Consider the following 19,525-nt stretch of genomic DNA (forward strand, 5'->3'; position numbering starts at 1 on the left):
CATATAGTTATTTTGTGTTTTTGTTATATAAATGATAGATCATATTTATGAATGAAATGGAAAATCATATTATTTTTAAATAATAATTTTATGATAGCTTCGTATTATATCCTTGAAAAATGGTATCACCAACACCAAAATTAGTTTTATAATCCTAACTAATGAGTAATAGTAGTTAGCATAGACATGATCGTACAACCCTACTAATGGGTTATAGTAGTTAACATTAGGTCCAGGCTAGTAAGTTATAATAATTAACAATGATCTGATGATGAAATTATTGATACAATCAATGTTACAGATTATAACAGTGATTGTAGCTAACTAAAAATAAATGATAATGATGATTTATGATATTTTTAAAGATTGATTCATGATTTGATTTGATTTGATTATGATATTTGAATGAAGTATATTTTGCAATGATTTATGAATTAATATGTTTTGATATTGATTTATAATCTATGAAAATGTTTGATAAAATGATGATTTTGAAATGTTTTGACATTATGATTTGATAAATATTTTGAATGATCTATATGATATGTATGAAAACGATACTTGATCTGATAAAATGTGTAAATTTATACTTGCTGAGCTGTGATTTACTCATTCTCCATTTTTTTTCTCTTTACAGATGAGTAAATGATAAATTGCCTTAGTATTGTGAGAAGTTAGAAGATCAAAATAGGAAAGATTACTTAGTTATTAGAGATAATATTAGTCAATGAGATCTTATGAAATGATTTTTTTTTATATAATTTATATTTGAATATATAAAAATGTATCATTAGTTGGATTAAAGTTATGAATTATACTTGACTGATTATTTTATTAAAAAAATTTAGAATGATTAAAAAAGAAAATTTAGTATTAAAATAATATGACTGTGTTGAATCTTAGTCTCAAAACGTGACATATAACCTTCTCCACCAATTCAAAAAATTAGATCAGAGTCCAATTTTTTTTTCTCATATTTTGACCTTTTCTCTATCATTTATACTTCATAGAAGTAAAAAAAATAAACAAATCTTTGGCGGAATAATTTCTCAGAATTTCCAATTCTCTATAGGTAGTGAAGTTATGATGGAAATTAGTTGCCTTAATTGGTAAGCTTCCTAAAACCTAAATATTCGTAATGACCAAATATAATAGTTTCTATAGTATTAACCTTTAGAATACAATTACGAGAGAGTTATAATTACTACATGATTGTTTCATATCAATTATGTAGATTTGTACCCATCTCATAAGTTTTGATCAATTTAACTCAAAAATCTCATAATTTTATTTCAAAATATGTTTATGAGTTTAAGTTTTTACTTATGAAGGTTTTCATAATATCCCGATTTGAGATTGAACCGATACAAGTTTATCAAGAATTTGGACCATAATCAAAATCTTCTATTTCCTATGTAATAATTAGTTGGTAGCTTTATTAATAATCTTAGAAAGAGAAGTTGCTTCAACTTAGGCAAACAGCACAACAACTCATTCAGAGCAACGGAGTCGAGATATGGGATTTCCCAGAAAATTGTTATTCAATCGCAAGAGAGTGGAATGAGATGAGACCTAAACAGGAGAAGGTGGGGTGGCATAACTTTACATGGTTTCAGTACTATATATCAAAACATTCACCGATAGCATGAATGACTATTTTAAAAATACTGTCAACTAAGGATAAGTTGAAAGGATGGAACATGGAGGTAGAAGGTAGATGCAGCCTGTGACAGAGTAAGGAAGACTCTAGGGATCACATGTTTTTTAGTTGTGGGTTCTCAAAAGAAGTATGGCAAAAGGTTCTTCAAATTTGCAGGATACAGAAGAGAGTGGAGAGCTGGTCTATTGAGCTGAGTTGGGCAAAGGAAGAAAATGAAGGGGAAAGCTCTGATTTCCATCATCCTACGCTTAGTTTGAATGCTTGTATTTACCAGATATGGAGAGAACAGAATTGTAAGCTGTTCAAGCAAGCGGAAGAAACACCAGCACAGGTGCTAGAGCGAACCAAGGAAGCTAAAAGGAGTAGGCTGTACGGACTAAGCCAGATCATAGAAGCTACAGTAAACCAAACACTGTGATGTTTGGAACCTAAATATCAATATGCGAGAATAGGCTGCTATAGAATTACACTGTAAAGACTCTCGAATTGTTGCATTGTAACAGAATTCTGCTAGTTTTAGATAAATAAAATCACTTATCCAAAAAAAAAAAAACTTAGAGATCAGATTTGTTTTATTTTTTTCCACCATAGCTATTACATCCTCTATATTACAGGTATCTCTGAAAAGAGGGGATTTGAAGTTTTTTATTAGGCTTTTATAACAATATCATAGTTTTATCAAGAATTTTTTTTTTTTTTTTACAAAGAAGGAATTTGTATCCTAAATACGTTGAATAATATTTTTAATAAATGATTGTATGAATTAATTGAATTAAATCTTATATTTATATTTTTATTATGATTTTCATGAACAAGTTCGAAGAAGAAAAATGGTAAATATTTGACTAGGCTAGTTCAAACCGGATCTGTCTGCTAAGTTGGGCTTTGATTGAAACCTGAGAATGGAGTTTTAATGAGCTCTGTTATTAAGGGTTGGTAACAGTTTGGACTGACCTCCAACAAAAGCAGAGCCTCAAGGCCCAAGTTCCCAAAGGAGTATGTGCAAAAGTATCATTTATTAAAAAATTATGTTGATTTATAAAATGTTTTAGCGTACCCAAATTGCATAATGAAGAAACTTGAGAATATTAAATAATTTTAATATCAATAACAAAATTCTGACAAATTTCCGATTGGAAAAATATTTATGAATTTTCCTACCCTTTAAAAAAACAAAAATCATTATATCTCTTTTAATTTTCTTTTATACATTTTATTTAGAATTATACGTACCAAAAATACAAGAGCTATTATTTAATTTTAAACAAATACAAAGAAGAATAGAATATTTTGCCCAAAAAAAAAAAAAGAATAAAAATATAGAAAAAAAAAACGTGTAAAACCCTAGCTGAGGAATTAAACCCTAATATTTAGGAAATTATCAAATGGCAAAACAGGGCTCAAAATTTCCCTAAAACAATATTCTAAAAAATCCCCATTTTTTCTCCGTTGTTTTTTTTCTTAACCTTACGAAAGCTTGTTTGGTGATAAACCCCTTTATCAGGTAAGCAACCCCAATTTGCTCCGTAGTCCAACGACTTCTCTTTTTCATGTTCTCTATTGTTATTTAAAACTTTTATTGCAAAAAATGATAAACCCACAACCAATTTAGGTTAGCTTCGTTCGCTAAACTTTGTGTCTTTATCTTTATCTTGCTATGTTTACATGCAGAATCGGTAGAAAGGTTTGTAGGTTGTCTGAAATGATTGCCCATTTGGAAATGTTTGTTGTTTTGTCTCCTGTTGTCTATGAGAAATCCAATTTTGTTCAGAATCAATGTTCTGTTTCACTCGGTGTTAGGTACTTTAGAAGTTCTGGAATTGTCTTTAAACCAAAAGCATCTATGGCCGAATCCGTACAATCATCAAGTTCTCGTTTTGCTAGCCGTTTCTCACGGGCGGCTAAAACTGAGGCTCAGGTTGTGCTATTTGATTACTTGCATTCTACTAGGAACTTTAGCTTCATGGATGCTGAGCATATTAGCAAGAACTCGCCTCGTTTTCTTCAAAGTTTGTTGTTCAAGATTGATCCTGAGAAAGATGTGGCAAAGTCTTTAACTAAATTCCTTAGATACAATCCTATTAATGAGTTTGAGCCATTTTTTGAGAGTTTGGGTTTGAGCTCTTCAGAGTTGGCCTCTCTTGTTCCACAACGCTTGATTTTTCTAAGCGATGATAGTGTCATGCTTGATAATTTTCATGTTTTACGTGATTATGGTATTCCTCTTAGTAAGATGGGTAAAATGTACAAGGAGGCGAGGGAGATTTTTGGATATGATTATGGGGTGTTGGCTTTGGAACTTCAGGTTTATGAGAATTTGGGTCTCAGCAAACCAACAGTTATAAAGCTTGTTAGTTGTTGCCCATCTCTTTTGGTTGGTGGTGTTGATTCTGAATTTGCTGGGTTTCTTGAGAGAATTAAAGTATTAGGAATCAAGAATGATGAGATTGGAGGGTACCTTTCAGTTAAGGGCATGTATGATTGGGGCAGAATGCTGGACACACTGAATTTTCTTGATAGAATAGGTTATACCAAGGAGCAGTTAGGTGATTTATTTAAAACAAATCCTGCGGTGTTGTTTCAAGGTTCAGGGAAGAAGGTTTATGTACTGTTTGGTCGCTTACTCAAATTAGGTCTCAAGATGAATGAGGTTTATTCCTTGTTTATGCAGAATCCACATATCTTGTCAGTTAAATGCACCAAAAATCTTTGCAAGGCATTGGATTTCTTGTTTGACATTTCAATGGGAATAGAAGATATCGTACACATTGTATCCACACATATGGAACTAATGGGTTCATGTTCTCTGAAAGGCCCTAAAACAGTTTGTAGGGAGTTAAATGTAAAGAAAGATGAATTATGCCAAATTATAAAGGAAGATCCACTGAAATGGTTCAGTGTGGCTTCCAAATCAGGGTTCCAAAGCAGTGTGCAGGTAGCTTCAACAGACCCTAGTAACTATCTTGAGAAAACAGCATTCTTATTGAGGTTGGGTTATCTGGAAAACTCAGATGAGATGTTGAAAGCATTGAAGCAGTTCCGAGGCAGAGGGGATCAATTGCAGGAGAGGTTTGATTGCCTGGTAAATGCTGGTTTAGACTGCAATGATGTCAAAAACCTAATTAGACATGCTCCGATGGTGCTTAACCAGTCAAGGGATGTAATTGAGAAGAAGATCGATTGCTTAAAGAACTGGTTAGGCTATCCACTTGAATCTGTTGTGGCATTTCCAGCATATTTATGTTATGATATGGAAAGAATTAATCACAGATTTTCTATGTATGTGTGGCTAAGGGAGAGAGGAGCAGCCAAGGCCATGTTGTCCTTGAGCACTATCCTTGCCTGTTCAGATGCACGATTTGTCAAATATTTTGTAAAAGTCCATCCTGAAGGTCCAACCAAATGGGAGGGCATAAAGAAATCATTACATTCAATTTAAGTTAATTCCATTCATTATTTGTACTCATTATACAATTTTAGTTTTAACTTCGAAAGTGATAAATATTGTAGACAATGGAGTCTGATATGCAAAGCATAAAAAATTTTCATTGTCATCTTATCTATAATTACGATTTGCTTTCCAGTTGCTAAATCAATGGTTGATTCCCCATTTCTGCACCTGTGTCTAGCGATGAAAACTTTCTTCCCTACTAACATGACACTTCTACTTTCTCAAAAGATTTTCTGTTCTGTTCTCCTTTAAAAAAAAAAAAAGAGCAGCCAAAATGGTGCAAGAATTGAGAACCAAGTTTATTTATTGTACTGTATCTAACATGCCCACGAAAAGTAGAACGAGATTACATTTCAAATGGCGTCCATTGAATCTTTGAAAATCTATTACTGCCAATAATGTTATTGCAATGTAAAAGTATATGGACTAATCCACCAGCTTTAACAGATGAATTTTTGTTTTATCTAGGAGAAGCATCCCCGCAAAGACATTCCTGGTAAGAGTTACATTTGATATTGAATCGAACACAGCTAGATTTTTACTTCCCTTCCTGGAATATTCAATAGGGCTTAGTTTTCGTACATTGCCATCATCATCCTTGTAGACCTTCAATGTTTTGGAACTTTTTATGATCTGGACATTGTTTTAAAGAAGGGGGAAGATAACGGTGAAGACAAACTAGTGCAGTTAAACTCAGCCTTGTTCTCATCAAATTATGCCTTCTGAATATTCTCTTTATCCTCTGCTTCCCTAGAATGCCCTTCTTAACTTAAAACAAGCCAGTAAGGTCATCCTACTGCCATGAACTCATCTTGCACTTCTGAGCAATTCGGAAGATAGCCATTTGATTTCAACCTCAATTCCACCCTTGGAAGCTTTACCAGGAAACATTGTTTTAGTTATTGATTAGTAATTGCTTGTTGGTGTTATTTGTCCTCCATTAACATCCCAACATGCTGCTTTGTGGAGGTTAAAAGCTAGTTTTAACTTTCTGCTGTGCCTTTTGTTCGTATCATCCTAGGTTTGATATCAGGTGCTAGATAAACAGTCTTAATCTAATTAAATAATTAAGCCAGTGAAATCAAAATCAAATAATCAATCATACGAAAGATATGATTTAATCCGACCTATATTTTAGGATAAAAGAAAAAAAAAATCACTACTCGTAAAAAATTACAAATAAATATCAAATCAAATATTCACGATTAATATTCATTGACTTTTCATTATCCTTTAATCTTATAAAATATTTTCAATCTACATAAACATATACAAATATACACCCATCTATCATATTTATGTCAACTTTCAATTCTATTATAATCTACTCAAACGTATGCTTATAAGGACATTTTCAATCTACTCTCAATTTTCTATTTACTTAATAAAACTCTATAATTCTTTTATATCTTTTTCACATATTTAATTTTTTAAGATCATTCTTTTTTATAACCATAATAATTTACCCTTTTTTTTTAAAATTCTTTTTTTATAAAAAATTTTTTTATTATCAAATAATATCTAACCAATCTCTAACAAATCTTTTATAAAATTTAAATAATTATTGCCAATACTTTTATTTGCCAGATGTAGTTTACAAAAGATACAATATTTATCTTAACATCCAAGTGTTTTAGTTACCAGCATGATCAAAATGCCCTGAGCTGGATTCGTCAACTCAATCGCCTACAAGACAGTAGAAACCGTGGACAGATGGTGAATGGATGATTGCATGTCTATGGTAAAAGTTGCCCATAATCTAAAGTGCAGAATAAAGAAGCCACTCATTCTGTTGTAAATTGCTGCATGAAAGGTGGATTCCTCTTTGCTAAGCCAAGAATTCTTCGTTCACTACCAGCCGACATTCCGACTTTCTAAGAAATATTTCTGGTGCAATTTATTCGTTTCACAGATTTAAGACTTTTGCAGGTATCTGATACGCTCACCAAAAACAGGAGTATCAATTGAAGTTCTGGAATTGTTTAGTGCTGGTAATTGCAGTAGAATGTTACGAACGCCATCATGCAAAATCAGCATGGAAGGAATTTGAATTACACTGAAGAAATGCTTGCAAAATGAGCTGAAAACGTGAATTAAGATACCAAAAATTTTTATTAAAAGGTGATACGATGGTAAAGACATTTTCGATTGTGTATATTGCTCCACTTGTTCAGATAAAATTGTTGCTTTTACATTAAATTTACAGCTACACAAATGGATTGATCTCCCAGACTTGAACATACCACCCCCTTCCAAATGGGTCAATACTTTTATCTGCAATCCAGTGACAACGATCAACATCATGAAGAAAATCTTTGGGATTTAGAATCACCGTGCATCCTATACATATATAGTCGCAACCCATTCTTAGAAAGAAAATTTGAACCAATATCAGAAAATTTGTTCATAGAAAGATAAACGCTTGTATAATTTCATGTAAACAAGAATATACCTCCATTTTAGTTATCATCATCTCTAGAACAAGAATTGTAACCAGACCAACCTATGGATTCCAAATGCAGAAAAAAAAGGGTAAGATTAATGAATCAGTTGAAAATTTCTATTATCATTAGTTCTCTAAGTCACTAAAGAACATAACACTCCTATCGATTTTGGAATTGTATGTAACTTTTGCTACCTTTATTAGCAAGGCATAGATTACATAACAAGTTGTCCCGGCTAAAAGTTGTAGACAGAAGTAGTCAACACTTATAAGTTCCTCTCATGAGAAACCTTCATCAAAACTCTAAAGCGTTTTGCTTCTGATAATCATTCCTCATTGTAGGCACAACCTACATTTATTCACAATTTTCTGAGCTTATAAGGGCCAGCATCTCTTAAAGAAGATGATGATGACGATGAAGACAACCCATTGCGGTTAAACTCGGCCTTGTCCTTGTTAAATGCCTTCTGAACATCCTCCTTAAGCTCCCTGAAGCGTGATCTCTTTATTTTTTTTTCCTCCGGGGTGCCCCTCTCAAGGTAAAACAAATCAGGAAGGTCATCCTCCATGAACTTATCTAAAACTTCCGAGCAATGAGGGAAATAGCGCCGACCCATTTCCACTGTGAAACAACCACAAAGATCAGATAAAAGAAATGCGGGGAAATTTTGTTTGTTTCAGTTTCCAACAATTTTATATCTCCTGAAATTGTTCTTCTTTAAAAGACATATCACATGACTTAGATTGATCTCAGAAACTAAAAAGCAAAATACAATATTATTTTCTGAGATGAGGAAGTAGACTGACATTTTAAGGCCAGAAACTAATAGTGGTCAGTGAAAATAAACGATGCAATATTTTTGGGAACTCTTATTTCCCGCTTAGTGATGTCAACTGCACTTAATTTAGTGCTCAAACAACACAATATGAAGTCAGTGGGCAACCGTACATTTCTTACTAACCTGCAAAAATATAACCGTGACAAATTGAAACGTCCCTAAATTGATCTGAGAATTTTTACCATTGTTGCAGATTAGTAAAAAATGTACTCTTGCAGGTTGATGCAGGTTGTATTAACCAAACATGAATTGAAGAAAAATTTAAGAGTGTCTGTACTCTGTAATGATAAAAATCCATTAAAGCCTAAGATACAACTAAATACTTGGGAACAACTTCACACAAATATCGAAAAGAGAATAGGAGCAAGAAAATTTTTTTCTTCAGCTTCTTATTTTTCTTCTCTTCTCTATTTTTTCCCCTTTGATGGTATACTGCGATTGGTTTATAAATTCAAAAGTAATTTGATCTATTTATGTTCTTTCTACTTGACTCGAAGAACAATTCTTTTTGTCCAAACCCTATGACCCCTGTTCAGGCCATCCTATTGTCACCAACACCATAAGGCAATAGCCACTAAAGACTACTTGTTTCAACAGAGCATTAAAAATATTACTCTCTAAGTGCTAAACCAAATAAAAGGCTGCCATAGAAAAGTGAAATGGAAGACCTGCATATCATATTTAAAACTTCCAGTCACCTGTTTTCATAAGGGCCTGCATCCTTGCAAGAAGTCTGTTCTTCTGCATAATGGGCGTCTCATTCAAGTCAACCTGCCTTAAGTTTCCATTAGAACCTTTCGATGAAAGACCAGCAAACTCAGAGGTTGTCTCAGCATGTGCTATGTCCATAGCAAGTTTCGCTTCACTAGGGAAAAGTAATCTTGCAAATGCCACTGCCATAGACAAAATACTCAGAGCTAATCCTCTTAAAGAATATGAACTTCTAATAGGGACACTTGCAGAATGAATGCATTTTAAGTGAAAGTACACATCCAAAGGACCAAAACTACTTCTTAAACCAAATTATAAAGAGAAAATGTTTGCATACATAAATCTATATAAAAGTCAAATGAGAGGAAGCCCAACTTTTACGAAGTATTTCATTCATCATACTGTTTCAATTAACAAATAGAGCCTTTCACTGGTACATCACAAATGAAAACCGCACATATAAGATCTAACACCTTTAGCTCAGCTAGTTTTCCAGAATTAATTGTCCTAAAATGATAACCAAAGAAAGTGCATCTCTAACATAGTTAGAATTCATTATGGAATCTTCAGCTATATGCGCAGGGGAAAGTATGACTTTTTCATGAAGAAATACAAACTAATATGTGGCTTACTAACACTTCAAAATTTCCTAAGCATATTCAAAAAGAAGAGAACATACGAAGTACTATTTATCCGGGATACGGTTTGCTTGCTTTACATATGCAGTACTATTAGCACAAATTTGATATCCCATGTCAAGCCATATTAAGCAATGCAGAAATTGTCATATTCATAAAAATTTTACTTTATCAATAATTTCATATTGACAATAACCATACTCCAGTATTTAATGAACTTTCAGGAAATGCAATCTGATAAACCAATAGTGGAGATATAGAGCCACATGAAATCCCCACATAGAGTAATACCTCGGTTTTCTAGGTACAGAAGTCTCATGTGCAGATCATCAGCCAATGTATGGGAAGTAACAGAAACATCTCCAGCCATTGGATTTCTCCTCATTTCCCTCTCCAGGACATCAATGCATATCCGGTCTTTATTTGTTTCCTTCCCTTGCTCTGTTTTTGCATGATAATCCTTTGGTCTTGTCAACCTCTGGCAGATGTTAACAGCACTTTGTCCATCCGACGTCAATTCTGAAGCAGAGGCCCCTTTTGCTAGAAGTGACATAATCACTGATGGTTCTTTACGCATTGCAGCTATGTGAAGAACTGTGTAACCACGAGAATTTCGTAGATTAACATCAGCCAGGCGCAGGCCAAGAACCTCAGAGACAACCTTGGGATCACAGTATGCTGCAGCATAATGGAGAGCAGTAGCATCATCCAAAGTTATTTCAGACTCAGTTAAAAGTAGTTTAACAAGTTCGACATCGTCAGAGTCTAATGCTTTGTGTATTCTCCGAATTCTTTTTTCTCGCAAAGGATCGGCTGCTTCCTCATTATCTTCATTGTCAGGCAGACACTTGTGGCGAAGCAATCGAATACTCTCCGCGACTTCATAAGGAAGCTCTTTCTCAATAGAAATGCTATCAAGATCTGACCTTGCCACTCTATCAACACATTGAGAAACAAGCTGACTGCATTGACAATGGAAAGCAACCACAAGGATTGGGATAATATCTTCTACAAGAGCCTTCTCAACAAAATTAAGAAGACGTCGCTGCAAATGTATACAAAAACGAAATTAGTAGACATTCACTTGGTCCAATCAAGCCAAAAATGTTGTTTAGTAAAAGGGTAAATTCGGGGGTCAAAATCTATCCATGCTTCTTCATTTCAATTACCATGTTAACATAATGATTTTTTTACATATTAACTGAAGGATGAAAAGGTAATCATCTTTTAAAGCATTCACGGTATCAGAAGCTCCAATTTAACTTTATAGTGAATACATATTCAATATACTGAATATTGAAAACTATTACTATGATAGATCACGCCATTATACCAAGTCAACAGTAAAAACTGAGGCTCTCAACAAGTAAATAAATTTGCTAAAAGAATTAAAAGCTATCACCAGGATAATCCCACATTCACCTGAAAAAGTGAAACCAGCTCCGGTATTTGAAATATAAAAGATGCATACATCAACTCCACGGCAAAATTAATGGCGGGTCGACAAGCATCATGAGCACAAACATTATCAACACATGTTGAAACCTCCATAGGAGAAGGCTTGAGCTTCCCAGTATACAAATAACTCAAGAAAACCTGAAAAGCTTCAAGTCCAACCTTGCCATAAGGCAACAACTCGCTCAGGTTATAACTTGGTTTTCCTTCTTCCTCACAAGACCCATTTCCTTTCATGAACAACTCATTAAAAAACTTACTCCTAACAGCTAAAATACATCTATGAACACCAACAGCAACATCTTCAACAACTATATCAGAATCACTAAAAGCAGGACAGTCGCCAACAACGAGTTGCTCCAAGTTGGAGCTGAGCTTGGTCAAACTTATAACTTCAAGGTTAGCCCCAGTTTCAGGAATAGAAAAGGAGGGTATGTTGTGAGTATTTGAGCCATTTGACAGATGCGAAGATGAACTGAAGCTCAAAGAAGAAGATGGCTCAGATAAATAAGCCATTATAATCTTAGTCAAATCTTGCTTAATTCATGAAGAAAGATCAAAACTTTGGTCCCAAAAACCCGACTTTCTATTGCTATTGAGCTAACCAAAAAAAAAAGGACAAACTAAATCTAGAAGTTAATTAAAAACAGTAAACAAGAAACTGTGTACAAATCCAAAAAAAAAAAAAAAAACTGTTAAACAAAAACAAAATTATCAAAAATAACAATAAATGCTATCTGGGTTTTTCAGAAAACAAGTATTCAGACAAATCATGCACAAAACCGAGTCCTTTCCTTTCAGTAATTCTTTTAAACTGATATCATTGCAATAATTCTACACAACAAAGAGGCTGAAACTGAAGATCCCAAATTGAATTCTTTTTGATAGTTTCATTTTTTTCGAATCCCATGACAGAAAACTATTATATGAATGCATAAAAACTCAAACTTGCTTGAATTTCCAGAACCTCATAATTAACATAATAAGGGAAGAGATAAAAGATTAAAAAAAGACAAATATTTTAAAGGAAGATCACGAATCAGATCCTAGAAAAAGAAAACCCAATAAATATTTACATAATTTACTTTATAAAGATGCAACAAAAATAGAGACTTGGCAAAGATCAAAGAGAGGAATTGATTTTTTCTTCTTTTTTTTGCGTTTCTGTAAATGTGAAGTGTAAAAAAGATAGGGAAGACTTGAAGAGGAGAGAAGAGAATCGAGTCAAAGAGAAGGGTAAAAAAACTAAAAAAAAAAGAAATCTAGAAAATAGTTGAAATAAAAAAAAAAATTCGACGCCACCTCCGAAAAATGATGATAATTAGGAAATTTCATTTTTCGCTTTCGATTGTCAGAGCGAGAGAGAGAGAGAGAGATGAAGTCGTTCAGAGGACGTTGAAGATGACGTGGTAAATTGGAGCTGGGTTCCACTGACGTAATCAATGACATCAACGTTGTGAGGGGATAGCGGCTGTTGTGTACACATTCAAGGTATTTTACAAAAATTTCCTTATCGATAATATTATTTATTTCATTTCAACCCAAAAAGATAAACATAATCTTTTGGCTTTTTATAAATTTTCATGACAAAAAAATTTATAAATTTTTCTCTTCAATAACAAATTTAGGATATGTTTGGTGGTTGTTTCCATAATAATTATTAGCTTTGTGCCAATTCAATAAAAATTTGAATAACTGTTGATATTCATTGAAAAATAATAATTATTGATATATTTAATATAGTATAATAATAAGTAAAATTATATACTCCCTTGGATTAGTTCAGTTGACAAAATAAAAGGTTTTTTTAAAAAAAATTATTAAAATATTTAAAAAATTAGATAATTTATTAATAATATCTTTTAAATGAAATTTGAAATAATAAATAATTTTATTAATAAAATATTAATCAAAATTCTTTAGATGATAAATAAATATAGCCATTGTTTAGGTCAGTCGAAAATTTGAACCACACGTATTCATTTATACTATTCATTGGATACTGAAGGGACAGATGGAAGGGAGCGTAGCGTAGTCTTTCTCATATTCCGGCTGCCGACATCACGACACTGCAATGAAATGTGTTTGAATTTTTTTTTTTCTCAAGTCAAATCTCTTCACTTACACTGTTTAAGCCTAATAATGTGTCAAACCAACCAAATAAATAAAAAAAATAATAAAGTCTTTGTTTTTTTTTCTTCTTTTTCTATTGACCTGTCGACTTTATCATGTGGTCTCATTCTTTTTATTATTATTATTTTTTTAAAAAAAATTTAAGGTTAATAAATTATTTACTTTTTTAAATTAATATAAAATATATTATATTTAATAATTTAAAATAAATTATTATAAATCATGTATTCTAAATAATTTTAACAAATAATTATCAATAAAATTTAAATTTAAAATTTTTTCATTAAAAAAATAATTTTAACTGATTAAATTCATTTTCTTTATTATTAGAGATTATAAAATTATTCTTATTAGTGTCTTCTCTTTCAATGGTATCCTTTCACTCATTTTCACACATATCAAACATTTGAATTAGAGGTTAAAAGGTAAGGTCAAATTATTTATTTAAATTCAAAATTTTGTTTCATGTTTGATAGAATTTGAAAAAAAATATTAAATTTGTTAAAAATTTTTAAAATAAAATGAGTCTTAACTTTAATATTTAAAATTTGAATTAAGTTTTTTTTTAATTAGATAATATTTATTATTTTATATTTATATATGATGTAACTTATATTATATAAATGATAAATATATATAACATTATTATGTAAATATTAAAAAATATCTTAAATTATTTATATTTTAAAATTTAATAAAAATAAAATTATTAAATATTAAATAAAATTTTATTTTTTTTATTTAAAACAAAAAATAACGAATTTAAATTATATTATTTATTAATCTGGATCTGTTTGAACAAAATTTAAGGTACAAATTATTGAATCGAGATGAATTTAAACAAATATATATAATGTTGATGTCATATATAACTCAATTCAAACCTAATCTGACTTATGAGAGAAAGACTGTGACGACTTAGAATATATAATAAATTAATTCCGTGAAGCAATCAATTTTTCAGTGAATGGAAACAATGAAAAGAAATTTACTGTAGATATGTGCATGCATAGAGTTTTTTATTAAGCATATAACAACGACAAAATTGGTTCAAATCGAAGTGAGGAGTGAATAAAACGTGCATGCATTTGTTTTATGTCGGCAAAGAGAGAGAGAGAGATAAAGGAATCGAAGCACCCATTGCTTTCCATGATACTTCCTTTCACAGTTCCATTGACAAAAAATGAAAAGCTTCGTTTATTAGTTTTTTTTTTTTCTTTTTTTTAAATTATTTTCCGATCAAAGTGTTTAGAAGTCTTTGCATTCAATGTTATTTGACCTTTTGTTTTTTGTGAAATGAGGGCTATCCGACGCTTGATACTTTAACACCACAAAAAATACTACACTATTATGATTAAAATATATGACCCAAATCAGTGAATTAATTATAAACGAGTCACTTAATTTCCAAAGAAAAATTGACTGATCCTTCATTCACAATGATTACCTAAAAAAAATACTATTTAAATGTTAAAGTGATATTATTTTATATTTATTAAATATTATATTTTATATTTTTTTATTTATTATAAATTAATTTAAATTAAATATTTAATATGATATTAAATCTTAAAATCGATTTTGTTATTTTTACCATTCTTTTAAATTTGTTATGTGATAGTTATATTTGTTAAATATTATGTTTCTTATGATTTTATATTTAAATTAAATGAAAAAAATTAGATCTCTTTTTTTATTATTAATTGATTTTAAGTTAAAGATTTAACGTTAAAATTAGAAATAAAAATTTTTATCAACATATAAATACATAATATTAAATTGAATAATTAAAATTTGAAAAATCGAGGTTAAAACAATAAAAAAATCTTAAATTTTATTACTTTATTTTGATAAATTTATATATTTTTGTTTTTCCTAAATTAACCTCTAACTTTTATTTTGCATTCAAATAAATTTTTAAACTTTAATTTATATACAAATAAGCACTTAATTTTTAATTTATATTTAAATAAGCATTTAATGTAAATTAATTTTTTATTTAAAATAAAGATATATTTGGATACCAATAAAAAATATATATTTGAATATAATAAAAGTATAAAATTTTATCTAAATAAAATAATAAAATTCATGATCTCTTTTAGCATTTTAACCTAAAAGTCAACAAAAGACAAAACATTAAAAAGAAATATACAAAAGTATTAAACATATAATAAAACCTGGCATGTCTAATAATAATTTAAAACTTTGAAGACTATAATTTTGTTTTAATTCTTATTAGTATTATCAATTAATTTTAGATTAAATGTTTTTGAAGACTATAGATTGAAATTTTTTATTTATTATCAATTAATTTTAGATTAAATATTTAATATGATATTATACCTCAAGTTCTATTTCGTTATTCTTACCACTCCTTTAAATTTATTATGTGATAGTTACATATGTTAAATATTGTGCTTTTTATCATCTTATATTTAAGTTATATGAAAAAAATTAGATTTTTTTTTCTATTAACAATTGATTTTAAGTTAAATATTTAATATTAAAATTAAAAATAAAAATATTTATCAACATATAAATAGGCAATATTAAATTAAATAATTAAAAATTGAAAAATCAAGGCTAAAATAATAAAAAAAACCTTAAATTTTATTAATTTATTTCGATAAATCTATATATTTTTATTGTACCTAAATTAACATCTAACCTTGGAGTTGTAAAATATATAGTTCTATGGTACTAGGAAACCCCCTTGGCCAAAAAAACAACTTACTAGGTAACTAGTACATATTATCAAGAGTCATTAATTTAGTAATAAAATATTAAAATTTTAATTTTATATTAAAATTAAATTTTAACAAATTTAAAAAATACGTTTTTAATATTCACGATCACTTAGATGAAGAAAAAGAAAGAATGAAATAAAGAAGAATATTATAAAGTTGTTTATCTTGAATAATATGCTATTTCAAAAGCAATAATTAAAACGTGAAATAAACAAGTTAATTAGATTACATGATTCTCTTACAAAAAATAAAGTTGTTTTACGTACTTTCCCTGACCAGAAATGAAATCTATAGCTAGGCCAACTTGCAAGGCACCCTTCAATTTCTATCTTTTTTTTTTTTTACTTTAAAAAAGAATGTAAACTTTAACTTTTTTTTTTACCGTAAAAAATAAAAAATGTGTTTAACTAGATGCTAATCTGAAAGTCTTCTATTAATTTATCTGATAATTTGTTCATGGTCTTGGTTAGACACGGTATTTACGCAGAGAAAAAGGAAAGAAACCAAAGAATCTTATTTTTAGAATAATGGAAATTTCAAGAAGGTGAATATATGCCGCACTTTGGTTTCCGTGTCCCATTCCCATTTTTAACACTTTTTGACCACTTGCAGCTTTACCAGGATGTTCCCTGGAAAAATCCTAGGGATTTATTCTCTCAATTCTCTTTTATCGGTTCTCACTCTCTCTCTCTCTTTCAAATCATTGGTGTTTTCACTTTTGACTTTTTTTTTAAATCTACCAAAACTAAATCCACCAACCTAAAATTAAATAAAATATAAAAATGATGTTATTTAAATTTTAAGTAATAATTTTATATAAATTTAATAAAATAAAAATATATTTAATATTTTTATATTGATATAACTTATAATATATAAAATTTATATAAAATATAATATAAATATATAAATTTTAATATTTTATTTAATATAAATACCTAAATCACTGAACTTATCTAAAATAATATATGGTCCATTTCATGTCATGATAAAAATGTATACATGGGTGAAAAAAAAAAAACCAAATGAGCTTCAATGCTAAACAAAAGCAATAAAGTTGATTATAACGTCTTCGAGGTATCCACCCAGCCACCAAATCAATTAAAGTTTAAAATTTTATTTTAAAAGTTTCAATTTTAAATTAAAAAAAAAAAAAAAAACGAGATGAGATTTACGAGACTAGAAAAGATTATACAAAATTAATTACATAAAATGTAAAGATGGCTAAACGCATCCTACCGCACATTAAGAATATGATTACTTCATTGGATTCCAATTATGTTGATCTTAATTTTATGCATAACCAAGTATAAAGGAAACACTAAGTGGGTAAACTATGCATCCACTGCAATTCCAGGCTTGCTTAAAAAGCTTAATTGAGAATCTTAATTTATCTTATTCGTTTTAATCAAGCATTCTTTTCTTTTTTTGAACACAAGTATTCTTAATTGTCCTCTCATTAGTTGATAATGCAAATTAGGGAATAAGGAACAAGGATTTGTGTCTTTTTGTTTCGGCAGAAATATTGAGGCCTGGAGTATGAACCTTGACAGGTACACCCATTGTTCAATGGGCTTCTTGGTCCACAACATTCAATGTGATATAAACTATATAATATATGAGCCTACTAGATTCCAATTTCCAAATTAAAAAAAAAAAAAGGGAAAAGAAGAAAATGGGGTTGAATTTTTTCTGTTTGATGTTTGAACATTTGGATTAAGATTTGAATTTGAAATTATTATTTTTGGTGTTTGAATTATCAAATTTTGAATTTAAAACTTAATTTCTTTATCAATAACTCACGTAATTATTGATGAATTTGAAATAATTATTAAATAACATTAATACATATATTAATGGTTAAAAAATATGATCTAGCTCTTTCTTTTTTTTTTTTTTTTTTTACTTTCTTTGAATATAATTCGAGCCAAATGCCAGCACAAACAAACCACATTTTTCTTCGGTGGTACTTGAAAAAAATATGCTTGTTACTAGTTTGAAGCAAGAGATCAGAAAAACATCTGTTGAGGTTTCATCTTCTCTGGGGAGTTTGTGTTAATTAGATTCCTTTGTGCGGCCGGGCTGCTGCACACAATATGGCCAAGGCCAAGTCACCCTTATGGAATATATACTTGGCTGCTATAACGGGCCAAAATCTAGGTGGCATTTTGTCGATATGCTTAATTAAGTAGCAATAAAATGCCAAAAAAATTGTACCACAATTATTTTCTAATTATTTTTCTTCAGTTTGTAACGTTATTTTAGACTCATTCACAAATGAAGTTCAATTATTTCAAAAAAAAAAAAAAAAAGCACGATTGATTAATAACATGATAATTATTTACATTGATCTCAAAAGTTTTAATAATACGATTCAAGCAAAATGTGGATCATAATAGACTTAGACTAGAGTATTAATCTTACAAAAAAAATTGATTCCGTGAAAGTTATTACAAAATTTTTACATGACCTAGTTACAATTATAAAATTTTAATTATAATAAATAGATATATATTTTATTTTAAATGTTTTGGTTTTTATTAAAATATTTAATTTTAACTAAAATTTATAATTATAATTAAATCATATCCAAAATTTATCAGAAACTAAGTACTATTAGAACTTGATTAGGCTATTGGCCCATCCCTCACGCATTTTGGAAACCATCTTTTGGTGTGATGAAATTAACGAACCGAGAAAAGTTGATAAACCCGGTTTGATAAATGAGAAAAACCTAGAAAAAAAAAAGTCCAAGTTGCCAAGAAAAAAAAATGACAGGGAGAAATGACAGGAGGATGAAGACAATAGAATAAAAAAGACCACAAAATGTTGAAAAAGATTCCTGAAAATTATATTCTCTTACTCCCCGTCTGTCCTTTATTTATAAATTTTTTCCCCACTTGTATAGACAAAGTTTTTTATTTTTTATTTTAATTTTTAGCTTAATTATACAATCCATGGTAGGCCAGAGATTAATTATTCATTAATCGTATAATTTGTCAATAATTGATTGAGTCCCATTTTTTTCCATTATCGTCAAGAGTTGCGTGCGTTGTTTGGACTTCATTTATACATAAAGTTTGACAACGAATTAGATCAAGATAAATTTTTATTCGTTTCAAATTCGATCTGATTTTATAATTTTAAAATTTAAATTCGATTCAAAATTTTTTTATTATTATTTTATATCCAAATCTGATTCGATCTAATTCGACATTGTATAAATTATATCTGATCCAATTTAATTAGAAATTAATAAAATATTATTTTTACAATATAAAATATTATTTTTTAAATATAATTATATAATATATATTAAATAAAAATTAAAAAATAATTTTTAATATAATATATGATCGAATCAAATTTATCTAAAATTCGAACTTGATCCAATCTTAATTTTTTTGTTAATAATATTCGATTCGATTTAAAATTTAATTTTTTT

At 29.4% G+C, this 19,525-nt stretch overlaps 3 protein-coding genes across 4 annotated transcripts; 1 reads left to right on the forward strand and 2 right to left on the reverse strand.

The window, feature by feature from the left end:
* Positions 1-2,926: 2,926 nt before the first annotated feature.
* LOC111274790 (Mitochondrial transcription termination factor family protein) lies at positions 2,927-5,243 on the forward strand. Of its 2 annotated transcripts, none has more exons than XM_022859697.2 (2): positions 2,927-3,164; positions 3,332-5,243. In XM_022859697.2, exon 2 carries the CDS (start codon positions 3,363-3,365, stop codon positions 5,097-5,099), a length of 1,737 nt encoding a protein of 578 aa, XP_022715432.1. In that variant the 5' UTR covers positions 2,927-3,164; positions 3,332-3,362; the 3' UTR covers positions 5,100-5,243. The 2 variants fall into 2 exon arrangements, with proteins under 2 accessions (XP_022715432.1, XP_022715433.1); XM_022859698.2 differs by having other exon boundaries at positions 3,461-5,243.
* Positions 5,244-6,642: 1,399 nt separating this feature from the next.
* LOC149511285 (uncharacterized) lies at positions 6,643-7,888 on the reverse strand. The gene is made up of 3 exons (XM_089755844.1): positions 7,750-7,888; positions 7,564-7,614; positions 6,643-7,385 (listed from the first exon to the last, which is right to left on the reverse strand). Exons 2-3 carry the CDS (start codon positions 7,582-7,584, stop codon positions 7,026-7,028), a joined length of 381 nt encoding a protein of 126 aa, XP_089611970.1. The 5' UTR covers positions 7,585-7,614; positions 7,750-7,888; the 3' UTR covers positions 6,643-7,025.
* On the reverse strand, positions 7,629-12,547 carry LOC111274791 (BTB/POZ domain and ankyrin repeat-containing protein NPR1-like). The gene is made up of 4 exons (XM_022859699.2): positions 11,165-12,547; positions 10,034-10,787; positions 9,092-9,286; positions 7,629-8,176 (listed from the first exon to the last, which is right to left on the reverse strand). The coding sequence occupies exons 1-4, from the start codon at positions 11,711-11,713 to the stop codon at positions 7,914-7,916; spliced, it is 1,761 nt and encodes a 586-aa protein (XP_022715434.1). The 5' UTR covers positions 11,714-12,547; the 3' UTR covers positions 7,629-7,913.
* Positions 12,548-19,525: the final 6,978 nt, after the last annotated feature.

The sequence above is a fragment of the Durio zibethinus genome, chromosome 26, assembly GCF_047325235.1.
Source record: "Durio zibethinus cultivar Kanyao isolate XHJ-2024 chromosome 26, ASM4732523v1, whole genome shotgun sequence".
In the NCBI taxonomy this organism is placed as follows: Eukaryota; Viridiplantae; Streptophyta; class Magnoliopsida; order Malvales; family Malvaceae; genus Durio; species Durio zibethinus.